Here is a 13,485-nt window from a genome sequence, read left to right as displayed (position 1 = left end):
AGCGAAGTGATCAAGCAGCGATCATCTGACGTCGTCTCGCCGCATACCCTCCTTCCACTCTTCCCTCTCCTCCACCCACACCAGTTCCGCGTCTCTGTTCCAGCATCTGCCTAGCATGCGCTCTAGCCGTGTTCACCACCTCCTCCCGCCTCGGTACCACATTCTCCTTGTACCCCGCCCGTCCACCTTTCCGCTCCTGCACTTCTCCCTTGGGCACCGTCGGGAACACCACCGCCACGGCCTTACTCCTCGGCAAACCCACACTCTTCTCCACCCCCACGTTCGCGTTCGCTGCATCCTTCAATGCAAACCTCGCATTCCTCTTGACCATCCCCAGCTCCAACTGCTTGGCACTCAGTGCGATCGAGAAATTGACATTGTCCTCCTGCAGCGCTTCGTTGGCCTTGGTCGCCTTGACGAGCTCTAGCTGGAGGTTGGAGAGCTCGCGTTCCAGACGGAGGAGTCGTTCGGGTGATGCACTTTCCGTGTTGGTGGAGGTGGATTTGGACGAAGGTGTGCGGACGCGAAGTTCAGATTCGAGTGTCAGGATGTGCGATTCGAGCCGTTGGATCCTCTCCGCGCTATCTGTGGACGTTTGTGAAAGGACGGTGTTCTGATGCGAAAGCGCGTCTCGTTCGGTTGTGACGGTGGTGAGTCGAGATGTGGTGAGGGAGAGCGTTTCCTCCAAGTTCGAGATCTGCGCGTCTCTTTCCGCGAGTGCTGTTTGGAGCGCCTCGAGCTCTTCCACAAGCTCGTCCTCGCTCTTCGAATCGTGACTGTGGCTGTTGCCGCGTTGGCTGATTCGTGCAGATTCCAGTTCTTCTTCGAGCATCGCCACGCGTTCTTCAGCCGAATCCCTCGCCGACGCCACGGCGTCAAGTTCGGATCGCAGATCTTCGAGCTCTTCGAAACGTCGATCTAGATCCGTAGTGAGCTGGTCGATTTGACGCTGCTGTTCAGCGTATCCGTCGACATCGGTGGGGCTTGGTGCTGATGCTAGCTCGCGTTCCAGTCGTTCCACTTTGGCGAGAAGCTCTCGCTGCTCCATAGCGCGTCGAATGTCAAAGTCCTTCTCCAACGTGAGTCGCAGCTGCTCCTTTGCTTGCTCTACCGCTGTGCTTAGCTTGGCGTCACCCGTCGAAGCTGCTTGATCAACAGCATAGTCCGACGGGACAGAGGAGCTGTTAGCTGGATTGAGCAGCCCCTGAATTCGAACCTCGTAATCCCGTCGATCGACCTCTCTCAACCGTCGTTCCTCTTCCAGCTGACGTCCCAATTCTCTCTCCCTTCCCCGACCGCCTTCCTTCAATTCCACCTGAAGCTGCTTCACCATCTCCGCCACAGCGACATCTTTCGCGTCCGTTTCCGCCACCAGCTCCTCGTACTGCATCGACAGCTGTGACAGCGTGACACGCACATCTTGCAACTCCACCGCTTCGCCCTCCTTGGCGTCCAGCGCATTCTCCAGCTCTTCGATCTTGGCTGTTGCAGCAGAGAGCTGCGCTAGCAATCGAGAGACACGCGAATCGGAAAGATGGCTGAGCGAGTCGAATGCCTTTGCTACGATCCCGAGCTCCGGGACCGATTCGAGTTCGTTAAGCAGGATGATCGGTGGCGAGGCGCGAGATAGCTGCATGCGGGAGAATCTTGCCACTGACGGTGAGTCGGAATCTTTGGTCGAAGCGAGGGATGTGTCGAGCTTGTGAGACTTTTTCCCACTTCGAGGAGATGCTTTACTTTCAGGCTGAGATGCAGTCGATACGTCGCCGCTCTGCTTTCTTTCGGAAGCAGCAGAGGCAGACGAACAGGCGGATGATGAGGCAGATTCTTCCTCCTCGACTTCGAGTGATGTCTTGATACTGATATCTGGCTGCGCTGCTTCATCTACGGTCTCGGGTTGGTGAGATTCGGCAGACGAGGGCCCGGGGGAAGGGGTCCATTGCGGTGTGCCGAACTCGGCTGCGGGAGAAGCGAAAGCTGATGCCGAAGTGGAGGCGTGGTGGTCGACTGCCGCTCTGAAATTCGCAGGCGTGACCGGTGTTGACTGTGGAAGAGGTCGTTGTGATGCTGGAGTCGCAAAAGAAGCGGAAGTTGCCGGAGACCATTGTTGAGACGGAGTTGAGGTCACCTGCTGTGCGGATTTCGTGCTGCCTGGTGTCTGAGGAAACAGCTGATGGTCGCCAGCTTCGAGCTGAATGTGGTTCATTGGTGAAGCGACATTAGACCCGCCGGCTGACGGTCCTGATGAGGATCCGATGGCTTCTGCGACACTCCTCTGGCTGGCAGGACTCTGCCACTGAGACGGAGTTGAGCCTGCAGAAGAAGGCGAGAAGTTGACGACGCGCGAGAGAGGTGAGGACCTAACGGGCGTTCCAACGCGAAGCCTTGCAAAAGACCTCGGAGTGTTTGGAGCGCGAGGAGCTGATGGAGGTGTAGCTGCTGGAGATGCAGCGCGAGCTCGGACGGGGTAATTGATTCGATCGCCGGCTTGAGTTTCCAAATCTCTGGCAGGCTCATCCGGGCTATATGCTGACCTGTCACCCTGCTTGAGCCGCTTCGGAGACGATACTCCTGCGGACAGTTCGGCGCCGTTCTCCGCGGCATCGCTCAAAGATGCTTTTGAGGGAAAGAATTCGGGCGCATCTGTTGTGGGAGGAAGTTCCGATATCGAGTGCCTGGAAGCTTCGTCGAGGTCAGCGGATGTATGCGAAATGCGACGGCCAAAGGGAGACGAAGGTAGTTGAGATGCGTCTTCGATGTAGGACTCCTCTGGTACTATGGACAAGCCTTCTTGCCACTCGTGATGCTCGCTCAGCCCGAAGCTGTCCATTACCGTCAATTTATCATGATTTAGTGGCGAAACGTCGCTTTCTAGCTTGTCCACCACGGGCGAATTTGAGGACGAGACATGGTCGTCATGTGGCGAGTCAAGCGGCAGCTGCGAACTGTCACCCTCGTCCTCCTCGTGGTGTACGGTAAGTGTGCGAGTGTATGAATCTGGCAGTACACGCGCTGTGGGGCTTGATGCTGGACTACTGCCGTCGGACGAAGCAGGGCTGTCGAGCATTCCAGCCTCGGCCATACGGGTGCGCAGGCTCTTTCCCGTAAACGGTGTTCTAGGATCGACAGGACGAATGGGTTTGGCAGTGACTGTGGGTGACGAAGAGTGGCGATACCTGGGTGAGGAAGCTGAAGATGGCGCAGATGGCAAAGGTGCTTCGTCAAGACCAGCAAGCATGTGTGCGCCTGCTTGTCGGAGGAAGCTCTCGCTGAATGAAGCATTGCTGAAATCGAAGGTGCCCAAGCTGGAGCCCATGCTCTCGTTGCCACGGCCAGAACTTCTTGGAGATGCTCTGTGTATTGACCGGCTGCTGGATTTTGAGCGAGAAGCTTCAGCTTCTGGACTCGGTGTCCAAGCTGCGCGAGAGTTGTCGTTCAGCTCCGTGCGGAGACGGCTTGGCCCGGGCGTTGCGTTGAGATGCATGGGAATCAAAGCCGGAGGTGAGTTCTGCATTGGCGTCGCCGGAGCTGCATCGAATCCGTCCGAAGGTGATTGTGGTGCAAGATGCGGCTCGATGTCCTCTATGGATGCTGCGGACAGGTCGGAGAGCCCGCTTTGGTCTGCTGGAAGCGAGGCGTCCATCATACTGTCGAAGCTTGTCCGTTGCGCGAGCTGAACCGCTCAACGTCGGAATGATCAAAGCTTTGAATGGGTGATATTGAAAGGCGAGACGATGGTGATGGTGACGGTGACGGTGACGGCAACGCATCGTGATCAGCTCAAGCTGCATTCAAGCTTCGCATTTGCCGATACGCTGCGAACCCTGCAGCGCTCAAGCTTGGCAAGCAGAGGAGCGGCACACAAAAAGTCAACCTTCTCGCCTTGCTCTTCCTCCACTCTGCGTGTTTTTGGCGCGTCGGCTAAAAGGGTCACGTGCACTCGCTTTTCTTTTTCTTCCTTTTTTTCTCCTTTTTGAGCCGAAAAATTTCTAAATCGGAGCTGCAGCAGGAAGAAGACCTGACTTAAATTCTCCCCGTCCTCGTCATTCTTCTTCTCTTCTACTTCCCTCGACTGCTCTTCAGCGTCCATCTTCGATACCAAGCATCTATATACCCAAGTCATTGACTCGCTCAAGCATTCGTTCCAAGCATTGCACTGCGCTCGGCTCTGGTCAGCACGTAGCTAGATAACTGGCCATCCGCGGCCTACCCTCCTATCCCCACCCATACTTGATCCCTTTCGCCCGCCATGTCGCGCCTCATCGTTCGCGGCTTGCCCTCGTACCTCACGGATGCCAGGCTACGCGAGCACTTTTCGCAGAAGGGCGCGGTCACCGATGTCAAGCTCATGCGCCGTCCGGACGGCACCTCAAGAAAGTTTGGTTTCGTCGGCTACCGTTCCGATGACGAAGCTCAGCAAGCACTCGACTACTTCAACCGCACCTTTATCGACACTTCACGCATCTCCGTCGAGCTGGCCAAGAAGATCGGCGACGAGGAGCTCACACAACAGCGTGAAGAGCGCCGCAATAAGCGCAACGCTGCTGCCTCACAAGAAGCTTCCACTTCGACTTCGATAAGCGATGCTCGCAAGAGGAAAGCCGACAAGTCAGACCCCAAGCAAGAGGACGGTAGCGGCAAGAAAAAGTCCAAGAAGGGCGGCGCCATCTCGTTTGAAGAGTTCATGTCGGTGATGCAGCCAAAAGCCAAACGCAAAGCGTGGCAAAACGAAGATGCGCCTCCCGAGCAAACCATGCAAGACATTGTCGCGCCCGAAGAAGCCATCGAGAAAAAGGCTGCCAGAAAGGCGCAAAAGAAAGCCGATGCAGCAGCCGCTGCTCTCAGCGCAGCCGAAGCCGAAGCGACAGCGCAACAGGACTCGCCAAGCGAATCGACACCGGAGCCTGATGCAACAGCAAACGATGTCGGCCTCACCGACGAAGAGTACATGCGCCTCCGCATGAAGCATAAGGTCGGCACAGACCTCGATACCCTCCCAGAATCCTCCTCAGCTCCTCAATTCGAGCAGTCGGACGACGAAAAGGATGATGCCAACGCGGCAGCTGCCGACTCGGATTCCGATGCCGAGGACGAACAGGTCAAGGACGAAGCCTTTGAGCGCAAACAGGCCCAGATGCAAAGAAAGGCGCAACTGGCCGCCGAAAAAGATCAGAAACTCGTCGATCAGATCATGGACAGTGGTCGACTCTTCATCCGCAACCTGCCCTTTGCCGCCAACGAGGACGACATTCAGTCTTTCTTCGAGAGCTTTGGCACCGTCAAGCAGGTAAGTCTTCTTGGTGATGCGGCAACGATAGCAACGGCGATCCGGACCTTTGTTGCTCTTGTGATGACAGCTTAGTATAGGGACAGCAGAGCTACATGCGGTGCTGATAACCTACTGGAATCTAGATAGTAAAATGTATTCGTATTCTGATCCGTAGCAAAGGCTGGTCGACGTTGCTCTCGATGCTGTCGGTATTCCTCTCTTCGGGATCAAGATCTTGACCACTGACATTTTCCTTGCCTTGTTCGGCATTGTCTCGACGCAATAGGTACACATCCCGCTCGACAAGCAGACCAAAGCGTCCAAAGGACTCGCCTTTGTCTCCTTCTCCGACCCTTCCCACGCGCTTGCAGCCTACCGCGCCAAGGACGGCTCCACCTTCCAAGGTCGTCTCCTGCATCTCCTCCCCGCCGTCAACAAGGACGCCACCGCCGAGACGGACAGCAAAAAGTCCGCAACACTCAAGCAGGCACGAGCCGAGCAGAAGAAGCAAGATGCCGCCAAGGACTTCAACTGGTCCATGCTCTACATGTCTTCCGATGCGGTTGCATCCTCCATCGCGGACAGGTTGGGCGTGAGCAAACCCGACATCCTCAATCCTGGAGCTGACGGTGGAGCGGACAACGCAGCGGTGCGGTTGGCGCTTGCAGAGACGAGGATCATCCAAGAGACGAAGGAGTTCTTCTCGCAGGAGGGGATCGATGTGGATGCATTTGATGGGAAAGGTGCGAGATCGGATACGACGATCCTCGTCAAGAACATTCCGTACGGGACGTCGGTGGAGGAGGTCGAGAAGTTGTTTGCGGAACACGGTGAGGTGGATAAGGTGTTGATACCGCCTAGTGGAACGATTGCGATCGTCGAGATGCCGGTGGTGAGCGAGGCGAGGGTGGCGTTTCGATCGATCGCATACAAACGATTCAAAGGAGGAATTTTGTACCTTGAAAAGGCGCCTGTCGGGCTGCTTGTGCAGACCGCGGGTGAGAAGAACGTCAAGCAAGCACCTATCGTTGGGAAATCCATCGAGACCTCCTCCAATCCAGCTTCGAACCTCGACAATGCGGAAGCGGTGGACGGGGCGACGCTGTACATCAAGAACCTCTCCTTCTCGACAACCGATGAAAGGCTGGCATCCGCTTTTTCCGGATTGTCCGACTTCGCATTTGCACGCATTCAAACCAAACCGGATCCACGACGACCAGGCGCGCGTCTATCCATGGGATACGGATTCGTCGGATTCAAATCCGTCGATGGTGCACAGAAAGCGCAGAAGGCTATGGATTCCAAAGTCATCGATGGACATACACTCGTGGTCACCTTTGCGCGTCGTAACGCTGAAACGTCTACCACCGTATCGAGCTCTTCATCCGGCTCCACCAAGATTCTCATCAAAAACTTGCCCTTCGAAGCAACCAAACGCGATATCCGTCAACTGTTTTCCTCCCAAGGTCAACTGAAATCCGTTCGTCTTCCCAAGAAGTTCGACAATACTACGAGAGGATTCGGTTTCGTAGAATACACCACGGTCAGAGAAGCTCAATCCGCCATGGAGGCGTTGAAACACACCCATCTGCTAGGCAGACATCTGGTCCTTCAATGGTCGAAAGTTGGCGAATCGAACGAAGAACAGGTCGAGTTGCAGAGGAGTAAGACCAAACAACACTTCGTCAACGAGGGAGATGCCGCGGGTATGGGTGGCGATAAGGGCAAGAGAGCAAAGATCAAGTTGAACAGCGCTCAGATCAGTGATGCTGTGAAAAAGGCGAAGAGGCAGAGGGATGATGTAGAGGATGACGAGTGAGGTTGATGCACAATGCAAATCATCGCAATTCTACACATCTCATATCGTTCTTCAAGACACTTGAACAAGCACATAGCATGGCCATGCGAGACGACGGTGATGCGAGTTCGAGAGTCGTAACGTGAAATCGTTTCTGCATTTCTTTCGTGTATATCATGAGAGTGTCTCGCCAACTTGAGAGGTTTCCAAAGCTACGTCAGGTATCAAGGAACTTTGAAATCCTATGTAGGAGGAACGACGAAGCCGTCGGATCTGTGAAAAGGTGCCTTGTACGGCTTCACTGCTGGGAGAACGAAACGGGCTTACCGGGCAACCCGTCGCTCAACAGCACCACGGCGTACTTTCCGCTGATCCTCCAACCGGGCTCCTCCTTGTCCAGCCTGTTCGACACGTCGTCCGGCACGCCCACGACCACGTCCGACTTGATGGTCCTCAGCGACGCCACGGGCGGTGCGCCGTCCTCGCTGGCCAGCGGGCCGATGGCCATGTCGAACGGCGTATCGCTGGGAGCCTGGCAGTCGTACGTCAGCTTCCTGTGGTTGAGGTCGCCCTTGAACATGACGAGGTCCGAATCGGCGAGGTGGAGGAACAGATCGGGCGCCTCCTGCGAGATGGACCAGAAGGTGTAGCCGGTGCACCAGAAGGGGTGCTGCTCGTAGATCCATTGGCCCTTGCGTTCGTACTCCTTCCAACGCAGACCCATCTGCTTGAGCGACTGCACCTCGGCGTCCGAGGCCTGCGGGAAGAGCGAGCCGTAGAGCATCGAGTTGAGCAGCCAGTCCCAGTCCTTGCGCGTGACGTCCGAGACGAACCACGCGAAACGCTTGCCGTGGAAGTGGATCGAGTTGGCGATGCCGGACTGGATGAGCCAGTCGGCGTAGACGCAGTCGCAGTACAGCTCGAATCCGGCGTTGTCGAGGACAAAGTCGATCCGGCCGCCCTTCATGTTGGCGACGAGCTTCCAGAGACGGTCGAGGTGGTTTCCGAGGATGTTCTTTTCCGTGGCGGCGAGGTGCTCACCACCGGTCGACTGGAGGTTCTTGATATCCTCTTCGGTCATGTTGATGAGTAGCGAGAGGTCGGTAGCGTTACCCCAGAGACACACCTGGGTGAGCTCGTGGAAGAGCAGTTCGCGCGCCTTGAGCTTCTGCTCCTCGTTGGCGCCCTCCTCGTAGGCGAACGGTTCGGCGAAACGCGTCGAGAGCTCAAACACGGCGGTACCGGAGCGAGAGAAGGTGTCGCACTTCTGACGGAAGAAGACATCGTAGTCCTTCCAGTACTTGGAGATGCTGAAGCACTCGTGCAGACGACGGTACTTGTACGCCTCGGCAAAGAGCCAAGGTGCGTTCATAAAGTCCTTGCCGCGGAAGAATCGGGCGATCTCCTTGTTCCAGAGCGGGATGTCTCCCTCGCCGTCGTCGATGATGGGACGCAGCTTGGCGTTATTTTGAAGATCGTCCATGAGCACGTGCATGCGCTCGATGCACTTGAGAAGATCGAGAATCTTTTCCTCCTCGGAGAGCTCATTGAGCGTCTTGATGACGTCGTCGACAGCCTTGCCCAGGATGGTGGGGAGACGCTTGCCCATGGTTTCCTGTCATCGTTCAATTCAGGGAGAGAGAAATTCGGCATCAAAGTCAGCACATGCACGTGTTTCGTCGTAGTCCGATCCGGAATTGCAACTTACGTGAGCGAAGGAGAACTCGTGGTATCCACGGTACGCAGGCCAGGGAGGGTTGTTGGGGTCGACACGCGAGGGTGTACGAGCATACTGGGCTGCAGCACCGAAGCCCTGCTTTTTGGGAGGGAGGTTGCCGAGGTTCAGCACCGTTCTAGCGGCGGGCTTGGCGGAAGGGTGATTGCGGTCAGCCATGGTTGCGAGCTGGTGTCACTAAGGGGACAGGCAGGGATGGCAGGGAGGGATGGGTGGTAGTAGTGCGCTAAGCTCGACCGCGTTGTTTGACGTTGAGCAGGTGTTGGCGCTGTAGGCTGACCGGGATGGTATAAGGATGGAGACGGGAAGGAAGGAAAGGAAGGAAGGAAGGATGGAATAAGGACGGGAGCAGATGGTGCAAGGATCGAGCATACACACGAAGTACCGTCACTGTGTTGGTGAGCACGGGGCAGTCGACAGGCGCGATTCCAACAAGCGGGCAAAGAAAAGCATCAAGCCACGTTCAGGGACAGCACCACACACGGTTGAGAAATGACAGGCTGCACAGCAGGACAGCCGAGGTGGGCGTCCTTTTTTTTCGCGGTGGACTTCCTCGGATCAGAGTAATGCACGGATGTATCATCTCTCTGTCGGACGGTCCGAAGACCAAGAAACAGGCCGAGCCGACCGCCGTCGCCGGTCCAGGTGCTACTCATGTTGTTGTGGCTCTGATACGTAAAATGCCAAGGATCTCCTGTCGTCACTTCTTGGATCGAGCAAAGCCATCGGAAGGGTCCGTGTGCGCTCGTGTGTCTCTCAAGTTGCAGCAACGGACAAGGGCGGAACGCTTTCTCGGTATCGAACCGTGCAGCAGGAGAAAATGAAGGCGTCGATGGGCCAAGATCTAGAGGTACAGATCGGATCAAAGCCTGAGCGCGTATGAGCCCGGCGTCCGGCTCTGACTGCGTCCATCGACGCCGGTGCAAAACGTGTCAAGCCTCCTGCCGATTCGAAGACCGCATCGCTTTCGGATATCTCCTTCATCTATGGAGCTCTTGTTGCGCAGGAGTCGGAAATTGAACCGGGTGCACGGTGACTGATCGATTCGTTCGTACACTGTAGCAAGGCTGTGTTTGTGTGTGCAAGTGGATTCGAAGCAGACGCGCGTCATTCTGCGTGGGGCCCTTGCCGAAAGCACATCTCCCGTCTACGAGTTTCCGGCACTTTTTGAACCCCACGCGAGCTTTGAAGGTTCGGCCCCTGAACTCGACCCTTGATGATGGGGATTCGAAGCGCGTCCCGATCAACTCCCGATCTCGTGGCCGCACAGTAAGCGCGGCTCGATTATGGCTCAGCATCTTCAGCAGTTCGGACGTGGAGGAGAGCTGCCTTCCGGATTTCTTGTGGGTAGAAGACCCGCTGCTGCACCCTCGACTTGTAGCTAACTGTCGATCAAGTGTCTCTGCGTTGCGGCCAAAGTAGACCCGCTGCAATATGAAGTTCAGCTGGACGGCACTCAAAGACACACTTTTGAGCGATGGCAGTCCATGGTATCCTCGTAGATCATCGATGTCTGGTATCATGCTGACTACAATTGTACAGCTTCGCATTGTCCAATTTTTCCATCCGATCAGATCGGCAACAACGACGCTCCTCCACGCATCACCATGCTCGCACCATACCTTAATGTCGTCGTACCTCCCGGGAAGTACGCCGCCAAATACGTCACCAACGCCCCCACCTGGATGATCGCAAACACCAGCGTCGGAAGCATCTTGCGCGGTCCCACTGCAAAGTAGATCGTCAGGCCTAGCGACGAAAAGTAGGCGATGGAGAAGGGAAGCCTCTCCTTGCTGCAGATGTGTTTGAGGTGCGCCACCGGTCCCGAGAGCACCGAGAAGCCGATCATGAAGAGCATGCTGCCGAGCGAGAATGCGAGCGCGAACTTTTGCGGTCGAAGCGCGAGGATGGGTGGAGAGAGGAAGATGAAGCTGAAGAAGAAGCAGACGGCGGCGCCTGCCAGACACGCTAGGAAGCCGAGAAACCTCTCCCATCGACTCAGGCTGAGGTACGCCTCTTCTTCGTTGGTACGCTCGTTGGATCGCAGTGGAACATAGCCAGAGATGCTATTTGTGATGGTGGAGAGGTAGCTCGTGGGTCCTGCTGAAGAGGTCTGAGGGCGAGAGTCGTCTGTTCTGCCTTGCGCCCATCGAAAGCCCGACAGCTCGGAGCGGTAATTTGATTCTGTGGACGCCATATTCTGTTTCGAAGTGGGAGGGGTTCGTTTTGCTGGGAACGGGCTTTGCAACTATGCCAGGAAGCGATTCGCGGCGATGTTCTCCGTTTTGAGAATGTTGAGTGGTCTATATTTAGCCAGTGGCGCTTGTGATGGTGTTGTGCTGAGTCGTATCGAGTGCTTTGTGACTGTGTTGTGTTGGTATGGTAGTGGAGGGTAACGAGCCACGTGAATGTTGCCGAGCTTCAGACACGCTTAGTATATCGTGCGAATGAGCTAGGCGTCCAATTTCGAAGCGAGTGAGAAGAAAGTGCGCAAGCAGAAAAGGTTCCTCGCGCTTCGAACGCCAAAGTACCGTTGGGCTGCACAGCGCGCAATGTTCCAACTGAGCAGCAGCTGTGTCTGTCTGACTGCCAAAGACCAACACCGAAATATTCAATCAGACTCGCGCACAGCTCATTTTCAACACGCTTTCTTCCAGACGTTGCTACGACTCACCACGCCATCACCACCACCCTGTCGTGTTCGAGTCCGATCATACACCAAAACCATGTCGGCCATCGAGCTCATCAACCCGAGAGCCGAGTCCGTTCGTCGAACCCAGGCTCTCCAAGTCAATACCGCCGGTGCCATCGGTCTCGCACAGGTGGTGAGATCCAACCTCGGTCCTCGTGGTACCATCAAGATGCTCGTCGACGGCTCTGGCAACTTGAAGTTGACCAAGGATGGCAAGGTGCTTCTCACCGAGATGCAAATCCAGAACCCCACCGCAGCTATGATCGCCCGAACCGCCGTGGCGCAGGATGAGCAGTGCGGCGATGGTACCACGTCGGTCGTGCTGCTCGTCGGAGAGCTTCTCAAGCAGGCGGAACGGTACATTCAGGAGGGTGTTCACCCCCGTGTCATCAGCGAAGGCTTCGACGTGGCCAAGACGGGGGCGCTCAAGTTCCTCGAACAGTTCAAAAAGGCGCCCGAGATGGACCGTGCTACGCTGATCAAAGTGGCCACCACCTCGCTCTCAACCAAGCTGCACGCCAAGCTGGCCACCCAGCTCGCCGCCGACATCGTCGACGCCGTGCTCGCAATCAAACCTGCCACCACCTCCACCATCGAAGCGCCCGCCCCTACCGCCGACGGCTCGAGCGAATCCGTCTCGGAGTGGAACATCAAAGACCCCATCGACCTACACATGGTCGAGATCATGAAGATGCAGCACAAGACCGAGACCGACACCCAGCTCGTGCGCGGTCTCGTCCTCGACCACGGTGCCCGCCACGCCGACATGCCCAAGCGACTCGAGAACGCCTTTGTGCTGACGCTCAACGTATCGCTCGAGTACGAAAAGACAGAGGTCAACTCGGGCTTCTTCTACTCCTCCGCCGACCAGCGCGAGAAGCTCGTCGAAAGCGAACGCAGGTTCGTCGATGCCAAGCTCAAGAAGATCGTCGAACTCAAACAGGCCGTCTGCGACGCACCTACCGAGGGGAGCAACGAGAAGAAGAAGACCTTTGTCATCTTCAACCAAAAGGGAATCGATCCCATGTCGCTCGACATCTTGGCCAAGAACGGTATCTTGGCATTGCGAAGGGCGAAGAGGAGGAACATGGAGCGTCTGCAACTGTGCTGCGGTGGTGTTGCACAGAACTCGGTCGACGACCTCACACCCGATGTGTTGGGGTACGCCGGGTTGGTGTACGAACACACTCTCGGCGAGGAAAAGTATACGTTTGTCGAAGAGTGTCAGGATCCGAAATCCGTCACTCTGCTCATCAAGGGACCTAACGCGCACACCATGTCTCAGATCCAAGATGCCATTCGCGACGGACTACGATCGGTGAAGAACGCCATTGAAGATACGACGTTGATCGCAGGAGGAGGGGCGTTCGAGATCTCGGCATGTCAGTACCTCTCGTCAGAAGTGAAGAAGTCGGCTAAGGGAAGGGCCAAGTTGGGAGTGCAAGCGTTTGCAGATGCCATGTTGGTGATTCCCAAGACGCTGGCGAGCAACTCCGGGTTCGACGTGCAGGACTGTCTGGTAGCGCTGCAGGATGAAGCTGCCGAGGGAAACGTCGTCGGGTTGGACGTCCAGACCGGCGAGCCGATGGATCCCATCAGCCAGGGCATCTGGGACAACTACAGGGTCAAGAGACACATGCTTCACAGTTCAGCGGTCATCGCTTCCAACTTGCTCAGCGTAGACGAGATCCTGCGTGCCGGAAGAAGCAGCTTGAAGAGCGAAGGTCCCATGGGTTAAGAAGATAGGGGAATAGGCGACTGAATGTACATTTGGAACCGTCTTTTGTCAAAAATGGGACACACTGTAATCCTAAAGAAGAAGATGATTCCATCACGGTTTAGCGTCAAGAGTGTGCGGATCTGGTCCGAGTTGAGGTCGACTAACCTGTGAGCCACACGGAAAGAAAACTGGTGGAGAGGAAATGCTTCTTGTCTTTTGCAAAGAGGAGGATTGATGCTGCGTACATGGTTGCACTCTATAGTCTCCACCA

General features: G+C 56.1%; 5 protein-coding genes across 5 annotated transcripts; 2 read left to right on the top strand and 3 right to left on the bottom strand.

Moving 5' to 3' along the window:
• Nucleotides 1-10: 10 nt before the first annotated feature.
• On the bottom strand, nt 11-3,646 carry PHSY_006299 (hypothetical protein; the record flags this gene model as incomplete). Its single annotated transcript, XM_012336902.1, has 1 exon — nt 11-3,646. One exon carries the CDS (start codon nt 3,644-3,646, stop codon nt 11-13), a length of 3,636 nt encoding a protein of 1,211 aa, XP_012192292.1.
• A 603-nt stretch (nt 3,647-4,249) lies between these two features.
• PHSY_006298 (RNA recognition motif containing protein) lies at nt 4,250-7,088 on the top strand (the record flags this gene model as incomplete). Its single annotated transcript, XM_012336901.1, has 2 exons — nt 4,250-5,287; nt 5,556-7,088. The coding sequence occupies 2 exons, from the start codon at nt 4,250-4,252 to the stop codon at nt 7,086-7,088; spliced, it is 2,571 nt and encodes an 856-aa protein (XP_012192291.1).
• Nucleotides 7,089-7,365: 277 nt separating this feature from the next.
• Nucleotides 7,366-8,961, bottom strand: PHSY_006297 (hypothetical protein; the record flags this gene model as incomplete). Its single annotated transcript, XM_012336900.1, has 2 exons — nt 7,366-8,682; nt 8,776-8,961. The coding sequence occupies 2 exons, from the start codon at nt 8,959-8,961 to the stop codon at nt 7,366-7,368; spliced, it is 1,503 nt and encodes a 500-aa protein (XP_012192290.1).
• An 821-nt stretch (nt 8,962-9,782) lies between these two features.
• PHSY_006296 (ER-to-Golgi vesicle protein transport) lies at nt 9,783-10,999 on the bottom strand (the record flags this gene model as incomplete). Its single annotated transcript, XM_012336899.1, has 2 exons — nt 9,783-10,326; nt 10,425-10,999. The coding sequence occupies 2 exons, from the start codon at nt 10,997-10,999 to the stop codon at nt 9,783-9,785; spliced, it is 1,119 nt and encodes a 372-aa protein (XP_012192289.1).
• A 355-nt stretch (nt 11,000-11,354) lies between these two features.
• On the top strand, nt 11,355-13,232 carry PHSY_006295 (hypothetical protein; the record flags this gene model as incomplete). The annotated part of the gene is made up of 1 exon (XM_012336898.1): nt 11,355-13,232. One exon carries the CDS (start codon nt 11,355-11,357, stop codon nt 13,230-13,232), a length of 1,878 nt encoding a protein of 625 aa, XP_012192288.1.
• Between the last annotated feature and the right edge of the window lie 253 nt (nt 13,233-13,485).

The sequence above is a fragment of the Pseudozyma hubeiensis genome (assembly GCF_000403515.1).
Source record: "Pseudozyma hubeiensis SY62 DNA, scaffold: PHS58, whole genome shotgun sequence".
Lineage (NCBI taxonomy): Eukaryota > Fungi > Basidiomycota > Ustilaginomycetes > Ustilaginales > Ustilaginaceae > Pseudozyma > Pseudozyma hubeiensis.
The sequence above is the reverse complement of the archived record's forward strand: the minus strand, read 5'-3'. Positions and strand labels throughout refer to the sequence as shown.